This window comes from Indicator indicator, chromosome 8 (assembly GCF_027791375.1).
Source record: "Indicator indicator isolate 239-I01 chromosome 8, UM_Iind_1.1, whole genome shotgun sequence".
Lineage (NCBI taxonomy): Eukaryota > Metazoa > Chordata > Aves > Piciformes > Indicatoridae > Indicator > Indicator indicator.
This window is the reverse complement of record NC_072017.1, coordinates 11,352,071-11,378,965: the sequence shown is the minus strand read 5'-3', so window position 1 is coordinate 11,378,965 and position 26,895 is coordinate 11,352,071. Positions and strand designations below refer to the sequence as shown.

At 36.3% G+C, this 26,895-nt stretch overlaps 1 protein-coding gene across 1 annotated transcript in view; it reads right to left on the bottom strand.

Annotated features, from left to right (window-relative positions):
• Positions 1-26,895, bottom strand: part of PCM1 (pericentriolar material 1) — a 37,382-nt gene that overhangs the window by 1,738 nt on the left and 8,749 nt on the right. Inside the window, exons 9-37 of the mRNA XM_054383310.1 lie at positions 26,072-26,255; positions 25,620-25,796; positions 24,743-24,900; positions 24,362-24,573; positions 23,306-23,457; positions 23,095-23,224; positions 22,287-22,421; positions 20,635-20,825; positions 19,914-20,111; positions 18,390-18,612; positions 18,116-18,261; positions 16,336-16,526; positions 15,167-15,350; positions 14,194-14,549; positions 13,504-13,662; positions 11,326-11,498; positions 11,123-11,251; positions 10,414-10,534; positions 9,945-10,082; positions 9,538-9,671; positions 8,379-8,513; positions 7,660-7,857; positions 5,627-5,686; positions 3,868-4,006; positions 2,993-3,138; positions 1,968-2,043; positions 633-883; positions 339-431; positions 97-220 (exon numbers count right to left, since the gene is read on the bottom strand). Of these exons, the coding sequence (XP_054239285.1) occupies positions 97-220; positions 339-431; positions 633-883; positions 1,968-2,043; positions 2,993-3,138; positions 3,868-4,006; positions 5,627-5,686; positions 7,660-7,857; positions 8,379-8,513; positions 9,538-9,671; positions 9,945-10,082; positions 10,414-10,534; positions 11,123-11,251; positions 11,326-11,498; positions 13,504-13,662; positions 14,194-14,549; positions 15,167-15,350; positions 16,336-16,526; positions 18,116-18,261; positions 18,390-18,612; positions 19,914-20,111; positions 20,635-20,825; positions 22,287-22,421; positions 23,095-23,224; positions 23,306-23,457; positions 24,362-24,573; positions 24,743-24,900; positions 25,620-25,796; positions 26,072-26,255 (4,713 nt within the window). The remainder of the gene's footprint in view (positions 1-96; positions 221-338; positions 432-632; positions 884-1,967; positions 2,044-2,992; positions 3,139-3,867; positions 4,007-5,626; positions 5,687-7,659; positions 7,858-8,378; positions 8,514-9,537; positions 9,672-9,944; positions 10,083-10,413; positions 10,535-11,122; positions 11,252-11,325; positions 11,499-13,503; positions 13,663-14,193; positions 14,550-15,166; positions 15,351-16,335; positions 16,527-18,115; positions 18,262-18,389; positions 18,613-19,913; positions 20,112-20,634; positions 20,826-22,286; positions 22,422-23,094; positions 23,225-23,305; positions 23,458-24,361; positions 24,574-24,742; positions 24,901-25,619; positions 25,797-26,071; positions 26,256-26,895) is intronic.

The following is a 26,895-nucleotide window of genomic DNA, read 5'->3' as shown; positions in this document are numbered from 1 at the left end:
AACTGCTTGCTTCAGTGGTGACAAGATTATTTAAAGTCTAGACCATTCCAGAATGTTTTCCCAATAGGTGTAGAGAATTTAGAAAATAATCCTTACCAGGTTCTTTCAAAGTTTGGGCATCTCCTACTAATTCTTGATCTTGAGCTCTACCTCCATCCAGTAATTCATCAGACAAACTGTTGCTTTGAGCCTCCACTGCCATTTTCTTCATTAAATCTGCCTTTGTAACAGATAAAGCAAAACTCAAATTTCTGTATAATTCTTTTAGCTGTCTAGGTAATTAAGACACTTAGGGTGTGCTCTCCTAAACAACCACTCCACAAACAATAGCAAGATACCTCTGAATATACTGCAAGTTTAAGGGGCAAGTCTTCAACTTTCACAAAGTCATCTTCATCAGATTTTTGGCTTACATTTCCAGACCCAGCCTCCTGTTAAAGGAAATGGTGACATTTAAGAAATTTTTTCATTCCAAACTGTATTTTAGATCATTATAATAAAGTACAGAAAGAAACGATGCCTAGATCTGCAGATGAAACCTGAACCAGACTGGAAACTAGAAATAACACTGAAATATAAAAAAAGCTTCTACTTTCTCTGGAATGTATAATTTATAACTGAAATATACGCACATCTTCGTTCACTAACACAGGTGAATCTGTATCAGGACTACCAGCCATAGAGCTGTCAGAACTTGCAGCAGATTTGTTTCCTACACACGTTGCATCTGGTGTTTGAGTTTCATTTACTGGTAAAGATGAGCTCGATTCTTCTGTCTTCATACTTGCTGTTACAAAGGACTCTGGGGAATTAACTGTTAAAGGTGGTGAAGGCTCCATGACATTGACACAATGGGGCAAAAGTGCAGCCACATCCTGTTCACCTAAAATCACAAAACTACATTTTAACTGGGTGGAGATAGAAAAAGATTCTAAGCATACAGAAATCCTGCATTATTATTTTACAAAATATAATCCAAAGCTACAAATGAGCAATGAGTTATGGCTTCTCAGATTAACACAAAACTCACTGAAATAAGACAGCAGTTATTTGTGCTTTTACACAGTTAAACTATCAGCAATTATCAGAAGATAGTATGAAACCTCAACATTTCTGACTTGGTATGGCTTTTTTGTTGTTATGTGGGTTAGGTTTTTTGTTTTGTTTTGGTTGGTGGTTTTTTGCTGTTTGGGGTTTTTTTTGTTTGGGTTTTTGTTTGGGTTTAAAAAAAAACGATAAAAACCAAATGGAAATAAGTAAAACCCAAAGCCAGGTTCTAGAACTATAAAGTATTAATTCTAGGTATAAGGAGATAATACAGAACAATGATTTCCTTAACACTGTGCCACCTTCTTGTAGAAACACAGGATCTATTAAAAAATCCTCCTTTTTCTGGAAGAAGACCAACAACATAACTAGTACTTGCAACAGAAAAACACAGCAAAAGCTGGCAGTAACATCGGTGAGAGAAGTAACATTCATACCACCCTCTAGTCTTTCTGACAGAAAATGATTTCTCAATTCTTAAGCAGTTACAACACAGCATTATTTACAACCTTGAAAAATAGAACTGATTTCAATTGCTAGTAAGTGGCAGTAGCAGAAAAAGCAGGCACTAGAGAAATCTAAACCTCTAAATACTGTAACAGACAAATTAACTTTGCTGCAGCTGTGTGCCAAGGGCTGCAACAGCCAGCTGAAATTTATGCTATTATCAAGCATCTAAACCACATCTACCCAGATAATATTATTCCAGGTTTCCTCTTTAAAAATTTTGCTGTGTCTATAGCAACACAGATCTGTCTAGTCAACTGATATGGCTCCAAGAAAAAAACAGCCCAGTAAGCCGTTGCAAATTTGATCATCCTTTTCATTACATGTATCACAAGCAATGTCCAAGATAATTCTTGCAGGACGCAAATTCATGTAGAAGTGTCAATCTCTCAGTTACTGCACACAGGGCTTACCTTTAACATTAACAGATTGTTGTTCTGGTAACAAAATCTCACTGCTTTTTGTCTTACTCAATTCTTGGTTTGAAGCCTATCGAGGAAGGTGAAAAGGAGTTAGAACAAATTCTACTTATCGGTTTTACAGCTTGTTGACTAATTCACTCTTCCATGCTAATTAGAGATACACTGTGCACTGCCCACTAGAAAAACACTGTGCACTTGCTGCAAGTTTCTGTCTTTTCAACTAGTTTGGAATAAAGACAGCAAGCTCTACTCTCTACTCATCAGCTTGTCACCAACACTTTCAGAAACTACTAACGCTGATACATGTGTTTTATCTGAACATTTCATTTTGTTTTCACTATACCAGTTCCCAGATAAAGTCTTTGGTTCCATGAAAAGATTTACTGGTTTAGCCTTTCAAGTAAAATATTCCAGTTACATCCTTGCCTAATGTTAATAGCTGTTGAGCAAACCAGAGTTCCAGTTATTTATTGAAATGTATAGAATTGACAAGTCTCCAGAACCAGGCCACAGACTTCCAAATGTTTTTAAGCAAATCAACAGTGAAATGACAATAGCAGCCAGTAACATTTCACCATTGTTCCAGAAACAATTACAATGTGATAGAGAAAAGCCAAACCTAAGACATGCTAGAACACAAGAGGCAAAGGAAAGCCCATTAAGAACTTGATGTAATCAGAAGGAGAACCAGTTAACCATTTAAAACATGACATGTTTTTGAAAGCTTATTTTTTCTACTGCAATTGAACATTTTTTCCTCTGTGATAGATTTAAACATTAGTTTTGCCTGTGTCTGTTCATCCATTCTGGTGTCAGACACTCCAGTAATAAATTCAGGTAGGGAATGCTGATTTTTTCCTGTAGCACCTATTACCTCAATGTAATTTCTTGCATCATTCTTCTGCTTTCATTAGCATGAAAACAGTGCGACATGAAACACTAAAGTATGTACAAGTAAGTACTGAAAAACTGTGCACTGCCTAAGGTTTGTTCTACATTTACAGCTTTGGTGATACCTGCTCATTTTCAGTTGTTGTGATGTCAGCTTGTAACGATGTCTGCACATCAACAGGTCCTTCCTCAAATTCTATTTCTTCATCTTCATTCTCATCTTCCCCACTGCCATAGTTAGTCAGAGCTTGAGTTTCTGCTTTTGATAAACCTGAAGGCAAATCAATATAAAACCACCTTCATATGAGATTTACATATTGATGGAGCCTGGCAGAGTAAAAGTCATGCTGAGAAATCCAAATCTCTTTTAGGAATTTACTGCAATGATCAGTCACAATTCTTACTTCAAAACATTATCTGACATTAAGATACAGTGATGACTTAACTTCCAAATATTCATATGCTCCACAAACTGTATTATGAACGAGCACCACTCTGCTGGTGTGAAATACCTAAGTTTATTAAACAAGCTATCATGAAGAATGTAAATATAAGGGAAAATAAGCCACAAGTAGTTGGTGTAAGCTAATGAACAGGGGAAAAAATTATGAAAAAATATGCAAGCTTAAGCAGCATATTAAAACCATCACCATTTAAATTAAAAACTGTACAAAACTTCATCAGCATTCACATCATCCAGGTTAAAGGCTGAGAAAACTGAAGTTTAGCTGAGGCAGGATATGTAACTTCAACAACGAACAAATGAAACAAATGTTTTCACAGATCTGTGATTACAAAGAGAAAAAGCTCCTCTGATTGCAACGTTTAATCCTTTACACAGTAGTAGTAAATACAGTACTGGGAAGCTTTCATGGAAGAAGACCTCATTAGAAAATCTGTGAGAGAAAGCATTAAAGAGTGGTGTTTGAAATCCTGTTGTAAAATAAGTTGATCATAACGACAGTGAAAGGGCTGAATGCGCTAAATAAAAATCACTCACTTATTGCCACTGGACCACTGTCACTTTCCTCATCCTCCTCTTGATCAGACACATCAGATCTAATGCTTTCAGGAACTCCATTACCACCATACATTTCCGAGTCCTGTACTTGTTTAACCGTTTCAGTCTCATCCTTGTCCTAGGAAAAGAAGGAATACTTTGTAATTTCACACTGGTTTATCTAAAGATGAAGTTATGGTTTCTGCATCAAGGATCACAAGTTTTTTCCTCAAAATTAAAAGTTACAGGCTAATAATTCATATCTAAGTAGTCCTTAAGGCCTTGAAATGAATACTACAAAGCTACTCTGAAACAAACCATCCATCAGAACTTACTACAAGAGATCGTTTGATGTTCAAACATCTGTTTAAATTAGATTTGTCATTATCAAGAGGAAGATACATCAGCATTAATACCTTCTAGCAACTTCCCTGCTTCTTCTAAACCATCTCTAGTAAAAATTACAAATATTCCTGCATGCATCTTTTAATTTCCTTAGCAATAGCTACTCATCAGTTGTTTCTCTGCTGAATGACTTGCTAAATACTGAGTGATAAAATTCTGCTGAGCCTTTATGAACTCCAAGTAAAGCCCTGAGTTTGGCTGAAAGGACTCTTCTGTGCTACAGCAACCATAACAAGTGATATAGAGCTTCCCACTTTTATTTCCAAAGCAGTGTGACAGAAGCTCTAAGCCCTAGAACAACTGACTCTATGCCCATACATGCCTACACTTAACGCCTATGCCCATTCAGGACGACAATCAACATTCTAAGTTAGTACATTACCTCCCTCTCCCCCTCGGTTGGAAAAAAAGCTGGAGTTGAGCAGAAAATACAAAACCTCATATACAATCCCTCTCCCCAAACAATTGTTTTAGTGGTTTTCAAAACCACTAAATATTTAATACTCAGAGCACACACAGGCTTTGACTCCGAGGATTCAAATACCATGTGTCCCAACACAGAACATCTGTCTTCTGCTTAAAAGGAAACAAACTTATTCCAGGCCATTTAAAAGGAAATTGTTAATTCTTAAAATAGTTAGCTGTCCTTGTTATTTAATTCTTCAGCGAAGGACGACATTCTCAGTGCTCTGAGCTAAGAATACAGGCAACAGGCCCAGACCAAGTCCCACAAAGATCAAATCCCATAAACACCTTCAGAACAGGTCTTTTTACTTTAAAATACTAAAGATAAATACTAAAAGGAAAAGCAAGATCGTAACCTAAAGCTGCTCAGCAAGTATCACAAATTATTCTATTTCAGCTGCATACCATTCAACACAAACTTTGCTGGTTTTAGACTTTCAAACTGTCAGTCCGAAGCAAAACTCAATCTATGTAAAGGTAACCAATAATAAATAGAAAAGCATCCTTAATTCTCTCTTTATTGATAAGAATGCAGGTCTCGGAAGAATCGCAACAAGGAATCTTTACATCAGTAAAAACAAGAACAACCAAGGCATTGACATTCAAGTCATGTTTACTGAATGTATGTAATAAAGACTCACTGATTAGGGCAATTTTTCAGGAGTTGTTTCCCAGACCATCATTTCAAATTTTAAAATGGAAACGATCATTTACTTTGTTACTTTGATACAGTAACTCACTGAAAATAACAAAAGGTAAACCCCATGATGTTTGGTAACTTCATAAACACTAGAATATGGAGTGCTTACAGATACTGCATTTCTATGACACAAAATAGTTAAGACTAAATGATCTGAGGAATAAAGACAGTTGAGAAACATAAACATACTTTGTCCTCATCGACATCTTCAGCAGATGAACAAACATCCACTTGGAGACCTTTTTTTGCCTAGAAAAAACACAAACTGTCTTCAATTCTAAACTGAAATAACTTTGAAATACTGAACCAAACCGGGATTTTGTGAAAGCCTGGCTGAAATGCCGAATTTACCAGGAACTACTACCTCAAAAGAGCAGTAAGCCACAGGGACCTCTATACTACCAAAGATGTTGATGCAGATGTCTTCAAAATTTTACTAGAGTTGCAAATTGTTACAAAAAATTGTGCTAACTTTTCATTTAAGCAATTATATTTACACAGTCTTATTCTCCAGTCTGTGACTGACTCATACTTAAGACATAGAATTACATACAGCAGCTCTGGACACGACAGTGAACTGTGTTTTTCAGCACAGAAGCTAAAAACAGCTTATTGGACTTAAGGTAGCCACAAAATCAAGCAATACCGGATATGCCTGCATCAGGATCCCAGCGCCCAAAGCCGTGAGAGGATCATACAGAGATAATTGTGCAGCTCTGAACAAACTAACTAGGACCTACCAGTTCTAGCTTATCTCTAGCTCTGCTAAATCTGAATCTGTTGTTGCTGCCACAACAACAAGGCAAACATTGACCTTAACCCTAATTCTCTGTCTTCTAGAAGAGAAGAAATGGTGGATCTAATTTGCTCCATGCGTTTGCATAAGCAGTGTATAAACCATTCTTATGTCACAAAAATCCAGTGAACAGCTTCAGATGAAAGAGAAAGTCATGACCAAATCCTTCTGGATGCAGAGAGTTTCTTTGTCCTTGTTACTGCACTCTGCAGTCTCTCTCATACTAGCCATATTACTGGTATATCTGAGTTGAACTATCTTGAAAAATAGCTCATGATATGCTTAAAACTATTCAAAAGGACATTAAAGATTAAGACAGAATAACAAAATATCTTCTGTTGACATTTTAAAGGAAGAATGAATTCAGGATTTGCTTTGGTATCTGTGTTTCTAAAAGAAAGCTTAAGGGACAGTTATGCAGCGTCTTTAATAATCTAAATGGTGCAAAAGCTAACAAAACTTGCTGACAGAGCACAGTATGTGCTCCAGTCTGAAATACTCAACTTAGGGAAAGATGGTGCCTAACTAGGCTACTGCAAAAAAAAGCTGTAGGCATAACTGGAGAGATGAGTAACTGGGACCCCCCAATGTCAAAATACTTAGCTGAAATAAAGTTAGATTTCTTCACTTTGGATCTGTGCTGAAAACTGTTGATAGCACAGGGATATCTTAAGTTAGTTCTGAGCAGTGTTTACACAGCAACAAGACCTTTTCTGCTCCTCACACAACCTCACCAGCGAGTAGGCAGGAAGCCCACAAGAACTTGGGAGAGAACACAGCTGGTACAGGGACCAAAGGGATATCCCGCACCATATGGCATTATGCTCAGTAGTAACAGCTGGGGAAAGGAAGGAAGCAGGGAATGCTCACAGCTAAGGCATTTCTCTTCCCAAGTAACTGTTACACATGGAGCCCTGCTTTCCAGGAACTGACTGAACATCTGCCTGCCGATGGGAAGCAGTGAGTCCATTTCTTGTTTGCTTGCATGCATGGCTTTAGCTTTATTTGTTTAAACTGTCTTTATCTCAGCCCATGATTTTTTTCACGTTTACCTTTCCAATTCCCTTCCCATATCCCACCAGAGAGCAGTGAGTAAGTGGTTGTATGGTGCTTAGCTGTGTATTGGGGTTAAACCACAACTACACAATGTTAATACTATTTCAACACTTGACTACTCCTTCCTATGTGTACATAAAACCATTGAAACACTTTCTCTGAATTAGAGTCTACACAATTAGATATCTGTAACAGACACTCATTACAGAGTTCGAGCTTGTACACAAGCAATACTGTAACTACACAGCTCTTATTTGCAAGAGTAGTATATCTACAAAGTCTGAACTAAGGTAATCAAATCAGTTTAGAAAACAGAGGTATTTAAGAATCTCAGAAAAAGTACATTTTAAGAAAAAATAATAAAACAAACCTCTTTAGCATAAGACTGTATCGCTTCAGTAGTTCCTATTTTTCTTTTACATCTCTGCTTTACAGAAATACTGTTGTTGTCCAAGTCTTGCATGAGTTTAAAAAAGGCTAATTCATTAAATAATACTTCAGAGATCTCCACAAGAAGATCCTCCCCACAATCCTTTAGTTTTCTACCAGCAAATTTCGCCAGTGAATCCTGTGAAAAGAAATAATTCTTCAGTTTTTTAAACAGGCTTTCAAACGTCAAAAACTAAATATTTGTCATATTCCTAATAACTAAAAATTAGTTATAAAATAGCTCACACTTTCAAAAAATGTTTTAATGTCTTGAACAGATTTTAAGTAGTATCTCTACTCACAAAACAAAACTTCTCATTACTAATCTAAATTTTATACCGGGGGGGATGAAAAGAGCAACCTATTGAATTTCAGGAATTTACACAAAATGTTCATAAAGAAGATCATCAAGAACTCTGTCTGAAGTCATCTCCAGGCAGGAGATACTTCTCACTGTCTGGCAGCGATGGAAAAGAAGTTCTGTGAATGCTAAAGCTTTCGTTTTAGGAGGTTAATACCTCATCCCTCTGTCAAAGCTGAAGAAGAACAGCAGCTGTGCTACTGAAGATGTAGAATACAACCTCAGGGAAGCTGGTTTATCTGTTGCTCGTTATCCACGTTGCAATACTGTTACAAAAACATCACTGAAAAACTACTAACCTGAAGTATACTGGCAAGCTGCTTATGAAAGAACTTCACAAATTCTTTACTTTCATCATTTTGTTGCGTAAGAGTCAAGACCATTCGTCTTACTGATGTCAGTAATTGAGAAGAGCATACTTCATCCATGTGTTCCTAAGCAAGTAACATAGAATGAACTTAGCTACCACTTCAAAAAATTAGCCATCAACTCAAGCCCTAAAATTAATTTTTACATATATATATTTTAAAAAAACCCAACGAAACAAACAAAAAAAGTCCCAACCCAGAAAAAAAACAAAAAAATCCAGCCACTGAAAGAATAGCACCCCACAAAGAGTCCTAACCCATCCTACAAAACAAACTAACTGGAGCACAGTTATGGCAGATCCCGTAATTCATTAATGACAGATTAGCCATGACACACAAAGCTTCACCTCACTTTTCCAATACATTAGTACATGCCACCGTTTAGTATTTGGACAAACTAGGAATTGTTATACAGTGTGGCTGGATATTCAAGTGTATTAAATTCTACGTTAAGATGTTGTAAGCTTCCCTAAAATTGCAAACAAAACAGAATTCTTCGGGCCCTGAGAGTGTGGCAGGTCAACAACACACGCGGCTTTCAAACCTACTGTCAACCAAGTATCTTACTGAACAAACCAAAGCTCATACATTGTGTGTACTATAAAAGGAACAGGGAGGCGGTTTAAGCATCTTACAACTCAATCTTCTCTGCTCTTTAACCTTGCACAGAACTGTGACTACTACTTCTTCAAAGAAGCACACTTCTCCACTGTATTTACTGAAGTTTACAATCTCTCAACAACTTCAAAGACATTTATGAACAAGAGAAAAAAATGCTAACAATCAACAACTCGGAGCTATTCTTCAGAACTATCGCAAGTAACACTGTTTGTAAAAGTTTTAATGAAAATTATCTCGGTTGTCTTTGCTAGAAGGCAGAAAATATTTCAGAAGTACGTTCTCCAACATTAACGTTTCTGTTGGAGTATTTAATTCTTACTTTGTCCTCAGTAAGGTCTGAAACTTAACATATTTATTGGCAGCTGTTGCCAAAATGCAAGTTATCAGTTTTCATTAATGTTCTTTTATGCAATTACACAGGTGCTTTTCCTATCCTTCTAATTCCCCCACTATTGAAGAGAGTTCTTACCTTCAGAAAAGGAATGACCTCCTTCATAATTGCTTTAATCTGCCGGTCAAGCTGCTGAGTATCTATATGAGGACAAGGAACAGCAGAAACTTCACCTGACTGTGGCACAGGAAGACATTCACTAGTGCTTGGACCTTGTTAGAAAAAAAAAATGAAACAACAACGAAAAAACCAACAAACCCAAAAACATTTAGTCACTGAACATTACTGCTAAAGAAATATCAACTTTAAAAACACAGATTTTTCTGTTTTAAAAATAAATAGTATTTACTTAAGTATGCAAAGATCCTTTGAAACATTGCTAAGTTTTCAAAGTAAATGAAGAGGAATGCAATTCAGCCAATTAAAAGATTCTTGATAGTTAATTATTTTCTAAAACTAAGAAAAATATGTATATATGTGCATACCTTCTAATTTAGCAGCAGAAGCACCCTGAAAATTACTAGAGCAGCCCTCAGAGTCAAGGGTACTTTCAGCTTCAATTTTCATACGCTCATATTCCCTCATCCTAGCCAAAGCTTGATCTAAGTGAATCACTGTGTTGCCTATATTTAGAATAAAAACATCTTTTAATCTAAATAAAAAGTTTTCAATTGAGAGACAAGTAAACAATGATAAAAATGAATGCAAAGCCACAAGATTTGAAATCTACATATAACTGTAGTTGAATTAGAATATTCTATTACACATTTTGATCAATACAAAGTGTTCAACAAGTGGCTAATTTCTCCAAGTGCTATTTTACAAAACATGATTACACACTTAAAAAAAAAAAATCAAAGAAGATACTATTTAAGCAGAGACAACTGCAGACATTTTAAAAGGGAGGGAGGGAGGAAGGGAGGAATACAATACTGTAAATCACATCGTTCTTACCAAGGTCATCAGTTTGAAAGGGTTCAAAATTTGAAGACGTAGACATAGTACTCCCATTGTCTGCATCATTTTGTTCACAATCTTGACATGCTTCTGTAGAAAAGTTCTTGACAAAAGTTTCCTAAAAAACACCAGACAACTGAATATAAAGCAGAAATACAACATACTCTGAGGCTTATCAATAAGCCAGCAATTCTTTTCAGCCTTATGCTGCGGTATCAAGACTTGTCACCAGACTGCTTGATTGGGGAACAATGTTACTTCCAGGATATAAATCCATCAAATGATTCTACCATGTTTGTTTCAAATATTTCAACTATAAAACATGCAAGAAACTGTACAGAGGCATCAGTGATTCCTTAAATACAAAAAAGCAAACATTTGGGGGAATCTTGTAATCAGCACTTACCCTGGCCTTACTCACAAGAGGATTCTGAATCTTTTACAATATTAGTTTCTGATTTATGCCCCTCTCCATGTATTATTGCTCCCTGACACACCATTCATTTCAGACACCAAGAATACCATATTTAACCACCTTTACATTAGTATTTTCTTGCATTTCTTTGCTTTGAAATGTCTGGGTAAGTCAATATTAATTTTAGAAAAATTCAGTCGCTTGTACATTTCAACACAAAAGTAGGCATGTAAATTGAAAAAACAGGAAAACATGACAGTAGGCCAGCTTCTGAACTTCAAAAAAACTTACATCATCTGTAGAAGCAAGGCTTTCACTGGGAGTGAGTTCAGAATTTGATGCCATCCATGTTGCAGAACTCAGTGATTTTGTGTACTTCCCTTTTTCATTTTTCTCAGATAAATGTCTGGTCACTATATCCTGGAAAAGATAGCCTACATTGTAAAAAAGGGTCTAAGATTTCTTTGATGCAAGATCAAAAATTTTGTGCATACCTGCAAAGCATATAGAGCCCGTTGCCTTAGGTAATCCGTATTTAGCAGCTGAAGCTCATGGAAAAGTTCAATAAGAAAGTGGGGCCGAGACTCATTTTGAGAAATAAGAGTTGCCACTTCAGAATAAATTGTGTCTCGCAACGCTTCGAACATAGAAAGATCACTACCAGTTTCTACAGGAAAAAAAAGGAACCTGTTAAGTCCTTGACATGCATCCCATTGAAAGAGAACTGCCTATTAGGTATGCAAGTTACAAACACAAAATTAAATGCTTTCTTAAAGCTTACTCATTTTGTGAAGGGTAAAGATTTAAACATTCAGAAATAATATTTTATGCAATACTTTATATACAAAATAGAATCTAAAAACTTGCTTTACAATTCTAACACCACCTTTAGAAAACATTAAGAATATTGCATACACCACAATGTTGCTATCAGAACAAGTGCTCAACACTGAAAATAGTTTTGACCTATTTCAAACAAGATCAAAGGTCTCCAGTTTCCGTAACGCAAGTAGTCCACACTTTTACAAAAGCAAAGACATTAGGAAAGTTCTAGACCAAATTCAAAAAAGCCATTCCTCCCCACACCTCCCACACAAGCATAAATTCTTCATTCTCATATATGTCTAGCATCACTTCTGAGGCTCACATGAGACCTCTTAACCTTAAACCCTATTACATATGTATGAGAAGACAATGTGCTCCCTATTAATTTTCCTATTCCTTTGAGAATTAAGCATTGTCCTTGCATCACAACAGCTAAACTATTGCATACATCTTTTGGCAAGTGTTAAATGGAGAAAAAAAAGTTTAATTTGGAAAACTCAGTTTAGTTTAACAGATGCATAATGTTAGTATTCAAGTTAAAGAAGTTATTAGCAATACAGCATGTTACTGTATGATTTGATTATCTGCAAATAACTCAGTGTTTTTAAACAGAGGCAATTTTTTCAACCTTCAATATGCCACCAGAAATCACTTTCCTCCTTCATGAATAAAATGTAATAGCAACTTTTAAATATACTGAAAATGCTTACTGAAAGTAGTTTTTTGTTTTATCATCTACCTGCATATTTTCTGCTAATAATTGTGGCTACCCAAAACATGGTAAACCAATTCTCCACAATCATAATTCAACGTAGTTTGCATTGCTGCCTTTCATGCAAATTACAAGTAACTTCTTTTGCCTTGTTTGCAGAGAAGGTGCTGCATTAGTACTAATTTTGAACATCTGCTAAACAGTCTGAGTTATAGGACAAAAGCTAAGAGGAAAACAAACAAAAAAAAAGTAATAGGACATTGTTGAAGCTAAGCAGTGAATGCATTACCTGGCGCTTCAATGCATGCATTTCTGTTAGACTGCTGCAGAATTCTCCTAGCATGCGCTGTAGGAAAGTGGGGATAGACAGTGATAAACACAAAACGCGCACCAGAAATCAAGACAGGGTCTATACAAAACAGCAGGGGAAGGCTGCTTAGTCATCCAAACAACAGCAAAGCTGCTTATTGTGGGAACTTGACCCGTGAAAGTTTATTATGTATGCCAATAAACAGCTCTTAGAGTGGACACAGCTACATTGACAAAGCTGCACATTGTGCTACAATGACTAAAATTTCTGCATATTTTGAACAAAGGATTCTAGCAGAACCTAACTAGACACAGAGGAGAATATATTTATGATCTAGATGCAAGAAAAGCAGTGCAGATAGCAAAAATGTAAAGGTTTATGTGATGTTACAGGACTGAATTTAAATGATATTTGATAAGAGTTCCTTTTAAGAATGAACAGAAAGAAAACATGTATGTAGTACAGGATGTAATTGAAACACTAAACAGTTTCATCAGTTGTGCATACTTTCACATAAACACCAACAAAGGGTCCAGGCTTCTGGTTGGCTGGGGTTTTGTCTGTTTTACAGTAACAGGTTTGTTTCTGAATTATTTTCATCAAGTACCTCATCTACAGAAAATACCCAAAAGCAAACGATAGCCAACTTTTTACACACTTCTATGTTTACAGCATACTGAGAAATTAAAAAGCAAAATCCACATGCTAAATATACAGTATTTCTCCTTATAACACAATGTTTTTAGGTAATATACTAGTAACTAAGTATGGAGATACTTTATGCAGAAGTTCACAAAGTAATTACTGACATTTAGAAAAGAGTACCTGAAGACATTTCAGTAGATCTACTGTATTTAATTATTTTTTCCAGTTGTTCCCGATTCCTTTTGCTGAACACCTTTGCATGAACAACCTCTTCAGAGTGTTTGCTTTTATTACTCTTGCAGGGTTCACATGCACTAGAAGCACTTGCACTTTCATAGCCTAATGGGAGGGAATGAAAAGGAAGAAACCGAAAAGAATAGCTTAGAAAGTGTTTTATTACTTGCAAAAATTTGTTCAAGGGCAATCTGAAAGATGCTAAACACCAACGATGTTTCCTAGTCAAAATCCTTCCTCTGTACACTGAAGCTGTGCAGCACACTTAATCCTGTGACTGGAGTAGTACTACAAATCTAGCACCACTCCTCTCACTATTTTACTGAAGCACATCTTTTAGTAAATCATCCAGTTTGAACATGAAAACATAATGAAGATTCTCCTGGTGGTTTATTCTAAATCTTCATGTATTAGCATCCACTATCCATTCAAATCATAATGTCCTCATCAGTTATGCTTTTTATTCACTGAAATACTAAAAACCTTACACAGTTACATTATATAAAATGAATTCCTATTTCAGCAACTTATTTTCATTATTACAAATACCATCTGTGGAGAGTAAATTCTCTGCAATGGAGTTGTTATAATCCAAGCTGAGTTTGCCATGGTGCCTAAGACTACTTTGCAACCTACCAGTATTTTTAATTCTGCCTTTTAGCTGGGAAGAACTCTTCCTCTTATTCTTTGATTTGGGCGTTTTATCTTTTGATGCCAAGCTTGCTTGCGCTGATGCTTTTCTAGATTTAAATGTCTTTGTCACAGTAGTTGGGTCTACAGGATCAGGCATGCTACTAAAACTTTCCAAAGACTCTTCATCAAAGTCTCTTCTCCTGCTCATATCAGACTGACTTCTATGGCCAGAAGCAGTACTCTGTGCCAAAACTGAAAAGCCTGCTTTCTGCTGAGACTGGTCATCGTTTTTCACTTCCTGGCTATCACTAAGCCAAGTTGATCTTTTTTCCATTTCCTCTTCAGGTTGTCTATGACTCCTTCTGCCAGAAAGAGAGAAACAAGACCACAATATATCATAACCTAGTCTCTCAGATAGAAACAGCATCTATTACCTGGAAAATAGCTTTATCTACAACACAAGTGTTATCTGCCCAGTTACTTAGTTATTAATAAACACTGGCAAAAACATACTAATAAAAATAAGTATCTAGTAAGACTCCTTCCAAATGGAAAACTTCTGAAAGAAGTCCAGATTTATTGCTGATTTAAATCTGAATATACTTACACAACTTTTGCTGTGCTCAAATAGTACTACTGGACCAAAAAAAAAAAAAATCTTAAAACATCGTTCATTACAATCTACTGTAGTACAAAAAAAAAAAAAATTAAAAAGGCAAGCATTCATTGAGATCATGTAACAGCTCAAGTTCAAGAAACATGCAGTTGAAATCTTTCTCCACTAATGACTAATGAAATGATACACTAATTAATACACAGAAAAATCAGAACGGGAAACTGCAAAAGTAAACCTCAGCTTGAAATTCTACTACAATAAAATTCCTTAAAAGAATGAAGAACTCCCATATGTCCCATAAAATAGAGGAGAGAAGGAGGAAAAACGAGTAAAAGAGAGTTGCACTGTAACATTGAATACCTTTGTTTTTCTGCTCCATTAGAAGAACTGCTTTCAAAAGGTTTGGGGAATGCCATATACTCAGTCTTCCCACAAGCATGGTGATCTTGAGGATGTTGTTGTTGCTGTTGCTCACTGCAGTGTGGGGAGATATTGTGTGCAAAATCCCCCAAACCAGATGGGAATACTGGATTACAGTTAATACCTACGAAGTAAACAAGAGTCAGAAGATACTACCTCATTTATCTGTGTGATAAAAGTCAAATTTCAGACACACTATGTGGCAACAGAAAACTATGAAGCAAAAAACCAGTGTGGAAGTAAGCAAAATCTGCTTTCATCTTGAAGCACCCCAAATGGTTGGAATTTATCTTAAATGCATCAAATATTACTACATGTGCCACTACAATCCTGTTAGCAGGGAGATGAAGGTACTTCAAGAAACTCCAATAAGGGGCTCCCAGAAGTGAAGGTAAAAATTATATTGGTTCCAGGTAACTGAACATGATTATTCTTCTGTGCAGGTTCCATATAATTTCAAATACATTCTTCAACAGAAAAGAGGCTTTAGAACCTGAAAGCTGCAACTTAGGTCTATGCCTGTTTGCTGAAAAGACAGCTTTAACAACTTTTAAGGATGCAGTAAAATGCCTACTTCTTTTTCCATTTCAAAGTAAAAGTTGGTTTGGTAAAGAGATTAGAAACACTTAAAAGTCAACAGTTAACCTGTATCTCTAATGGGAACAAAAATTAGTAACATGCTTTATTTACAGGCATTTAAAACAAAAACAAGTGCTGGAAGTTTAAAACAAAACAAAACAAAACAAAACACAAACAAACAACTGAAAACCACCAAACCAAAAAATCCCAAGAATTACCACGTGCCACCTTAAAATAAGAGGATTCACTTAGAACACTATTAAATTGCTGAAGGTATGCCAAAGCCTCAAACGTTGCTTTTCACGTGTTGCATGAAGAACATTTAAAATGTTAATTTTATGTAGTGCATACTTGCAACTATAACCAGCTTCTTACTGAGACAATATGGACTCAAGCAAGTACTGGTTCTGAACATTTCACTATGAAGGAAAAGTCATTGAGTTTTCAGCAAGTTCACATTAAGATACCAATTCAGTGAGCAAATGAAATATGAAATTCCTATTGCTTTGCACACCTGCAGAAATACTCACTTGGAGCAAAGGAAGAAAAATTAGTAAATCCTGGTACATTAAACAGGTTCATGGGTTGTGGAGGAAAGCTAAACGGACAGAAAACAGGAGATGGAGGTGGTGGTGCACTACTGCCTCTTTCCTTTCTTGATGGCTTCTCTTGACATTGTTGTTCTTGCTGATGCATAAGATCATTTAACATTTGCTTCAACCTTCAAAAAAAAAGTAAAAATAGGTACTTGAGGAAAAAATAATGCTAAGAGAAAGCTGCAATTTTAATTCACATCATTTCAGATTTGTATTTCACATGCCCATGTGAAAAACTGCTCCATTTTGCTAGTAAAAAAAATACTCGAGAAAACCAGCTTGGATTTAAATGTGAGCCATAGAACACTTTTAAAACCAACGACTCTGTACTACTGGTCATGTTTACAGAAGCTAAACAGCCCTGAAAGAACAACAAAAACAAAGAAATAAAAGAAAGGCAGGCTGAAAAGGAAACTTAAATAGAAACAATTGAAGATACAAAACACTTGAAGTAGTGGCATTAAAACTACTTCACAGTATTATATGAGACCAACTATATTTACTACAAAAAACAATAGAGATTAAGAGCTTGAACTTCCATGCAATGAAATAAATTGACTGTTACACCTTTCTTTATGGGATATCACTGCTTGGAAGGTAAAAATAGTAGACCCAAATTCTGACTGACAACAGTAAGGACAAAAACCTTTTCCACTGTATTTCCATAACCGTTAGAATCTAGAATCTTAACAGGTATCCTAGCAAAGACTAAATACACAAAATTATATTCGAGGAGAGCAAGTCTAAATCAAAAAGCCAAATAAAGTTATTGCAACTGACCTTTGGAAGAGATTACAGGATCACAGGATGTCAGGGGTTGGAAGGGACCCAAAGAGATCACTGAGTCCAACCCTCTTGCCAGAGCAGGACCAGCCTAGCTCAGGTCACAGAGGACTGCATCCAGACAGGCCTTGAAAGTCTCCAGAGGAGACTCCACAACCTCTCTGGGGAGTTTGTTCCAGTGGTCTGTGACCCTTACAGTAAAGAAGTTCCCCCTTGTGTTGAGGTGGAACCTCCTCTGTCGCAGCTTACATCTATTGCTCCTTGTCCTATCACAGGGAGCAAGTGAGAAGAGCCTGTGCCCTCCCTCCTGACCCCCAGCCCTCAGATATTTATAAACATTTATTAAATCCCCTCTAAGTGTCCTCTTTTCCAGACTAAAAAGCCCCAGGTCCCTCAGCCTCTCCTCGTAAGGTATGTGCTCCAGGCCCCTAATCGTCCTCGTAGCCTTCCACTGGACCCTCTCCAGAAGGTCCCTGTCCCTCCTAAACTGGGGAACCCAAAACTGAATACAGTACTCAAGATGAGGTCTCACCAGGGCAGAGTAGAGGGGGAGGAGAACCTCCCTCGATCTACTGGACACACTCTTCTTAATACACCCCAGGATCCCATTGGCCTTCTTGGCCACAAGGGCGTGTTTCTGTCCCATGGATAACTTGTTATCTACCAGGACTCCCAGGTCCTCTCCAGAGATTGCAACTTTTGATTCTCTTCACTAAAGATAACTCAAAATGAACCAACTCAAAGGTGTTAAAGCAGTAGTTAAACAACCAACCAACTTAAAATGCTGTATACTATTTTAAAAGCTTGTAATCAATGCACAAGTTCAACAGTCTCATACTTAACTATTATCTTGTATTCTCTAATTCTCATATCCATTTTCTCTATTACTGAAGCATTTAAAATTCCTCAAACACTAATAAAATCAACAAACCTTTGGACATTATTCTGCTGCCAAGCCAGTTGAGTGTAACACTGGTTTAACTGATGCATAATAAGATATACTTGTGAAGATGCAACATTATTTGGCATCATACCATAAGGGCCCGTAAGCAAAGTCTGCAGAAGACAAGATAGGGTCTGTGGAAAAAAAACAAACCACATGACAGTGACCAAAGTACCAAAACCAGAAGTCATCGAAGGAAAGATTTACAGGGAAAAAAAAACAAACCAAACGAACAGCAAAATAACTTCTCTTCTTATCTAACCTGCTGATCCTGCATCAAAGTTTGACAAATGCTGACACTAAATTCATGCTGTTTCTTCAACTGATTGATCTGCTCTTGCCATTGCTCTTTTTCTTCCACATACGATAGCTCAGGCATCCACCGAAGGTTCTCCTGACGTCGCATACTTATGTTTTGCTGTTGCCTTGCCTTAGAGAATGGCCGGTAATTCCCATCTGCTGAAAGAGGATGGCAGTTTTTCCACCTGGATGAGAGAAGAAAAAAAAAACCAATGAGGACAACAGCTAACATTTCAAAACTTCTAATGATACGTCCATTATTCAAATTGTGTTTCAGTTGTATGACAACAATTCACTTGGCCTAGGTCATTTCAATGTGCCAGCTCATCACCCATGCACTTGTCAGTCCAACATCTTGAACAAATGGAAAACTACAGCTATCCAACTGAGAGGCACCATCAAAAAAGAACTGCTATGGACTTTTCTGGATCTTTCTATTACCCACTACTGATATATGATAACTACTCAGATGAAAACAGAAGCCACTAATATAATACACTGAGAATTCAGAGGTGTGTTTCCTAGAAGGCCACTACCAACTAGAATTATTTTGGTGTCAAAAGAGAGAAAATCAACTCAACAGATACACATTATGTTGTTTAACATCCATCAACAATGTACAGAGTGGGATTCAGCAAATCTGCAGATTGACACCAGGCTTTTTAGTACCTAAAGAGAGTTTGTAACATGAGGGCAATCTTTTTAGAGAGCCTGTTCCAACTGAACAAGTGGTGATGGCTTTAAACTAAATAAGGGCAGATTTAGACTAGATATAAGGAAGAAATTATTTTTACAAGGAGGGTGTTGAAGCACTGATTCAGGTTGCCCAGAGAGATGGTAAAAGCCCCATCCCTGGAAACATTCAAGGTTGGATTGGATGGGGCATTAAGCGACCTGCTCTAGTTGAAGATGTCCCTGCTCACCGCAAGGGGAGTGGTCTAGATGACCTGTAAAAGGTCCCTTCAACCCAAAACATCCCATGATTACTTTCAACTTGTTATTTCCATCTAGTCACACAATGCTTATTAAGGTAAGCAAGACCTAAAAAATATTCATGCTAAAAATATCTAGTAAGAAATAGTTTTCAAATCTGCAAAAGCCAACAATTTGAAAGCAAAACTTCAGTGTTACTCTAATTCTCTAAATTAGTTGTTTTGAAGAGACTAAACAACAGCATGGCAAAAAACCTCATATATATTATCTTTAAGCTCATTAAAGAAAACATGAGAACATAAAGGAGCTACCACAACACAGCTGGAGTGCTCAATGGCAGACATTTAATATGCCTGAAAACAAAAGCAGTAACTGAATTATACACAGTGCAGCTGCAGAGACTCAGACAAAAAAGGGCCACTACAAGCAGCTCCCTACCAATCAGAAAGAAATTCACTTCACTTGTACAGAAGGATGCCTTGTACACAATGCTTCTTTCACCCCTTCCAAATATCCTCTGACAAGCATCAGATCAACAAGTAATGTCACTAACCTATCCTTGTTGTCCTTAACAAAATATGCGGTTTCTGGCATGTTGTTATTGGGATAAACAGACAAACTGTCATTCAAACTGGATGCATCTTCTTCCTCTTCTTCTGCCTGACCAACTCCATCAGAAAGATAACCATCTTCATCTCCATTCTCTTCCTCTAAAGCACACTGGGTGGAACCTCCCCAGGTAGCCACTGTCCTAGTGAACATCAGAGAGATGGACAAAAAAAATGGGTGTTTGGGAAAGAAGCAATATTTTTTAACTTTATGACAGATTATTAAAATGCTGACAATTACTAGTCTGCCTTCAATTAACTAAGCTGCACCAAAATTAACATAAACATCTTGCCAATGCAAACTTCAACTAGTATTCTTCTGATATTGGGGCTCTCTTGGAAAATCACTACTTTACTGTTGTTATAAATGGCGTATAGATGAAGAAAAATTACTCTTGGGCCTTAGGTATTTTCCACAAATTCTCCTCACTTCAGGCTTTTTTTTTTTTTTTTCAATAGTTATGGAGCAGAAGAGAGACTAAATATGCTGGGAATTCCCATAAAACTGTCAACCTGCTAATTAATAGTCAATGCAGAAATCAAGAAGTTAATTTACTGCTCTATCATCATATTCAGTGATGAGATAAAAATAGGAAACTGCCTAGAGACTGGAATCTCACTAAACAACAGAAGCATCCACTGACTAAGACTGACTTGAGTTCTTACTTTTCAGTCCTGCTCTGCTGTGGAGTATGGTGAGCTTCTGATCCTTCACTTTTAACAGATGCAGCAACAGTAGATATTGTTTCTGCAAGCTCTCTTCTCCTCTGATGTTCAGCCATTAAGGCTTCAAGTTGCTTTCTCCTCTGCCGCAATTCTTCTCTCAAAATCTCATGTCTTCTCATCTCAGACCATAACTGTTTGCAGTAAAATGGAAGACATTGGAATGTAAACAAAATTAATACTATGTAAACTAAAGCACATTAAAATTCAAAATTTCTTATTACATGGATGTTATTTTACTTTTCAGGTTGTACTGTAACTGAAGCCACACCACAGAAAGCTGTAAAACACATCCCTTATTAACTATTTATCCCAAATACTACAAAATCTAAGAAGGTAATTAAATATTATAGGGCAGAATTTTTAAAGAAAAAGTGTGTGTTTCATTCAACACTGTTTTTATCCCACAATGTATGCATTACAGTTGGCTCTTTAGGTAGCATGACAGAATACTACCCACTGAAGAAATATGAAAATTTTGCCAAGCACTTCTTCAATAAAGTAGAGGATACAACACAATTTTCTGCAACCCACAGAAACTTCACATTGCAGTCTATGTGGGAAGGAGGTTTAGGGAAGACAGGATTTACAAAGAAGAGCACAGAAAAGGAAAGGTACAGGCCTGCATCTGCCTTACATTAGATCAGCGAAAGCACAAATGGCAAAATGCTTTTACAAACACGAACAGTGTAACGTAACAGCAAAACAACTGTGTAAATGAAGAAGACTGGAAACCATAAGACTTCAGAAAGACAGGCAAGTGACACTGTACTCAAGCCTGAAAGCAACTGAACTACATGGTGGTGCAAGAGCCAAGATGTTTGCCAAAAAAACAAACTATTTGCATTTTGATAACTAATAACCCAGCCTGTTTGTAGAGCGCTAGCAAATGCATCAGTACATTTCTTTTTGAGAAGAGACATTATCCTATAATATTTATTTGGAATATGCCAAAGTTCTGAAATTCTCTTCTTGGTAAAGGAAAATTTGGCATTTAATGACAACAGCACAGGCATTGCCCAATCAGTTTCACCTAAACTGTTAAAGGAAAATTTTACAAGGACACTAAAGCAGCTCAGAGAAAGTTTTTTTAAAAAAAAAAAACTTATTTTCCAGATACTTTTTTCAGATCTCTAGTCTAGCCAGGAAACTTTTCATCACACATCCCTTCACCTCTACAAATGCTAGAATAACTGATATCCAGATCATTAAGATGTGAATTTGGGGGGGGAGAAGAGAAGGAAGATGCATAGAAGCTTGACTGCATTTCAAATACTGCCATCATTTGTTTTATGGATGACTTGCCTGTGGTATGTAGATTATCAAATGTTCACAGTAAAAATTAAAAATTTTTCAACTTCCACATTAACATTTAGCAAAAACTGCTATACTTGGGGAAAGACTTCCTGCCAGTTTAGGTCAATATCTACTTCATTCCATAAATGAAAAAAAAAAAAAAAGAAATTATATACACTCTGTTAAGATAGTTACTACTGCACTCCCCCTGTCAAGTACTTGAAAATGTGTCCAAGTTGCCTAGAACGTTTTTCCTTTCTAAACCTTCTCCACGTCAAAGAATATCAAGTATGAAATACCTCATTGCCTACTGGTACAGATTCATCAAATGCAAGCAAAGGTTTGCCAGCTGTGTTACGCTCATTCATGGCTGGAGTTGAGGTTGATGGTGAGGTCTTCCTTTTTGCAGGGCAGTTAGTGAGGCCAGGTGACAACTGCAAGATAAAGTAAAACAGCAAAATCTAGTACAATAGCTTTCTAAAAATTACCTGCTGGTAAAATCCAACACAGTTTGGGTTTTGATATAGGATAATTAGTATTCAGTGAGAAGGGATTTTCAACTCAAAGCTAAACACTTATTTCAGAACAGGAATCAATTAAACTTAATTGTATGTATTATAGTATTATATAATGTTATTGATAATTTACTGCTCACTTCATGGAAAAATAGTTCATCTTTAAGGAGCATAAGAAACACTACAGCACTGCACCGTTAAGTCTGAATACAACAAAATGTGGATCATGCTTACAAGGTGCAATACTGCTTCAAATTACCAGACCCAGCAAATAACTACCAAGAGGGGTGAAGATGCAGTGACTAGTGGATATGGATAGACAAATTTCAGGCTAAATAGAAGACAGAAGATTTTTGAGGACTCAAAGTGAAATCAGAACTTGATACAGAAATCACTGAGTAAGAACCTACAGTGGAATGAGATCATCAGGGTTCTCTACATTTAGAAGTCCAGCTGTTTACAGTATACAACCATTATCAGTTTTAAGTTTGGATGTTTTTCAGTGTTTTTTTCATAGTGAAAAAAACGGTGTGAAAGATATTTTGTTTTGTTGCTCATCACTTAACAGAGCAAAGAAATACATTCTACCTACTTCAAGGTCAGGACAAGCTTTCTGTAACACTTGAATTTTTTCCTGAATTTCAATCAGTTTTCGTCTTTCTTCCTGTAACTGCTTAAGCTCCCGTTGCTGCTGCTGAAGTTTAGCTTCATAAAACTTCTCTCTGTATAAAGAGATTATCCACACATTACTTGGCAAGAAATTGCCTAAGGCATGATTCTACTATCCTTTGACAAAGGCATACCTTGCTTTTTCATTCAGTGATACATCTTTTTGTAACTTGTTGGTGCTAGCTCGGACGTTGTTTGGTTGTTGCTTTGTCTCTTCCATCTCACCCAAAAACAAGTCACCAGTATTAGATGCATTTGCAGTTGTGTGAGATTCTGGATCATCACCCTGAAAGGATGTCAGAAAGGGAGTCAAAGCTACTTTCACTTTGACACAGAAAATATAAGAAGTTTAGCTTGTCAAGCTAGTTTTCCAGAATTAAACACTTTGAATAGCATCACGACTTTAACACAAATTAAGTTAATGAGAAAATCCAAAATTATGAAGTTAACTATACTGGCATTTTCACTAAGTGTAAGATAACATCTCACTCCAGAAGTGTAAACCCCTTGAACTGTATTCTACACTTACAGCTACATGGACAGATACACAATGGCATGTTAAGAACAAAAGGGGAGCCAAAAGACAAATAGAAGGAGACTGAGGTGAACAAGACTGCTGAATTATTGAAGTCACTAAGTTAAATATCACTATTAACAGCTTAAAACAGAAACAAAAGTACTCTTTAAAGTTAAATCTGAAATATTTTAGTAAGTCTCCTACATGGTACTCTATTCCACTTTACTTATTTTCACAAAACCAAAACACACAGACCCCAAACCAAAATGCTGCAACACCTGAAGATTTTAATCAAAACCAAGTAGTTTTTTCCCCAATGACTAAAGGATAATGCAAAAATCTACAATCGAGAAACTAAAACTGATTGATATTCATTATAAGCTTCAAAATGTGGATCAAAATCACTTTAAAAGTATTAGGCTTCTTGTTTCTTATTTTGTAATCCAGTGCTAAAAGGTAAGCATTAAAGCCATTATTCTGTTAGGTTAGCAGCCCTCAAGAAAATTTCAGATTTGAACTTCAGAAATATCACCCCTGATTTCAAAAAAACTCCTTGTCTTTTTGCCACCCTGCAAACGAGCATTTTAAATTTACACTAAGCAGAGTACTTTTCCCTATAAGAAGTTATACATTACAGTAAATAACGAATGGAATGCAGAGATTTGCAAGATACCTGCACCATAGCAGCAAGGTTTTGTAACTGTCTAAGTTTCTGTTTTGCAGCTCTAAGCCTATTGATCTGCTCAAACTCAGCATCTTCAGCAGCATCACCCAGGCTGCTTCTGTGACTAGATACGGAATCTTCACTAGCTCTATCTTCTTCTACTTCATCATCTTCACCTTGGGGTAGGTCAATGTCTTTGTCATCCTCCCTGTTATGACAATCTGGAAGTGGAGAGGAAGAAACAAAACAATATCAATGACACATTATTGAACCTCTGAAGTCCACTGTAATTACTGGACATTACAAAAGTATCATCTTAGGCACATTCTGTGTGGACATCAGAATCATTTGCACTACGACTTAAACTTATTGGAAGATTTTAGAACATACCTGGAGTAGAAGACATTTTTAGAGTCCTTATATTAGCAGTGGATCGGTTATTTATTTCACAGTCTGTATTAAGCTGTCTTCCATCTCTGTTATTAGTTCCACACTGTATATTTGAGTTGCTGTTTATTTCACTCCAACTACTGATTCCTTGAGGATTTCTAGGGTAAAACACATGACTCACGTTAACTTTTAAACAACTGACATTGATGAAATTTTGCCTGAGACATTTTATTAGGCTTCCATATGAATGTGTCCTGACCCTAAAAAACAAAAGCAAACAAAAAAAAAATTCAACAACATAAAAAAATCAGTCCAGCCATTTAAAATTTCTCAATATTCATCTCTCCAATAGATTTTTTTTTAAGCAATTATCTCCTGCTAATCTACAACCATACAAGAAGCTTTCAAGATATGTCTATATTGCACAGCTTTTATATGATTCATAGCTAAATCAGTATTCATTTTTGCACAGTGAAGACCCCTGATACACACAGTTGCCCTATCAATACTACAGCTCTAAATGCCTCTCTAAACTGAAGATTGTTTTTATTGCAATTCTCTAGTCTAGATCTGATAACCTTCTAATGGAATTCCACACAATTCAGTGGTTCAACCCAAAGGAATTACAGACTCAGAGTCTGTTTTGGAGATTTTCTAAATGTCCAATCTAATCTAAATTTTTCTATTTAAATAACTTACCCAGAAAATATTATTATTAACCATCTCTATAACAAAGCTGCATCAAATTAAAAAATTTTGGAAGGTTAATGTAATCCCAGAATTAAGTCAATTTATGATGGACTGAAATAATGTATTGTTCCAAGAAACTGATAACAACTTAGCTAGAAAGATTTAGGATGACAAAAAATACAACAACCTAATGTTTGTAACAGGTTGTGGATCCCCACGTTCAGAATCACTTTCTGACTCTTCCGTTTCCTCCTCTTCCTTAGTGTTTTCATTCACAGCATCTGTCATCATATCGGATGTTTGCTCATAGTAGTGAACTAACTCGCGTAACTCATTCAGCCTCTTACGAACTTCATTTAGCTTCCTGGGGAGAAAAAGAAAATACGCTATGTCTTTTGCCATAGCAATCAAATTTTATAGAGCTGAAACAAACACATTCAATTGAAGGTTCTTAAAGCTGTAAGAATCTACTGCTTGAAGCTCTAAACCATTTTAACTGTCTTGGAACCATTTACTAAAAGGTCTATAATAGTAAAAGAAGTAAATTAAAATGTGAAATGGATTCTTAATATACAACTTAAAAATGTAACACTCAAACTCATTAAATCACATTATGAAAAAAAATTAAAGAACTTTTACTGAAGTTTTTCTGTTGGATTTAGATTGTCATCCTCTTCACTCTCATTCTGAGAAACCAGGGAATCAGGAGGATAGGGAGCTGACGCCAAGCTATTTGATTCACCATTGACCACAGTTACTATGCCTACAGGACCAGAAGCAGCTGACGTTGTACTTCTTTGATCAATACTCCTTTGCGGAGAACCTGAAGAAGGAAAAACTACAGAAAAGACATAGAGCTCAATAGAACAACTTGCAAAAAGGAACATGTTTACGAGAATGATACTAAAATTATATTAAAACTACAGGAAATATTACCAACAGACAAAACAGCAGTTAAATTTTCTTAAAAGAATGGAAGCTTTTTTCTTAAGTTTCATGGCATGCAATGGCAAGAGGCAGAGAGTAATAAGTAGCATTTTTAAACAAGACTTCAGTCAGTTCCTTTTAGTTTTATTGAACTTCATATGGTGAAGCGTTCATGCTATGAACATGCCCACAGAGTTCTTTTAAAGGCCTATTTAATGCTAAATAGCTTTTTTTTCTTAAAAAAAAAAAAAACTATCAATCTCCTCTGCTGAACTTTTTTGTCCATATGCTCTTGAATGTAGATTTGAGATCTGATGTTTGGTTTTTCCAGGTACATGAAACACTAGCCAAATATAAAGATGTATGCCTTAAGTACATGTAGAAAGACAGCTTTCTACTGTAATGTAATGTAACTATTAAATTAGCCTGCTCCTCTCCAGAAGCACGTGCCTCATTTCTTAATGTTAACCAGAATATGCTGTAATCACCCCTCAGAAGTTTCCAGATATATTTGTAGTTCACCAGTGCAAATGTAG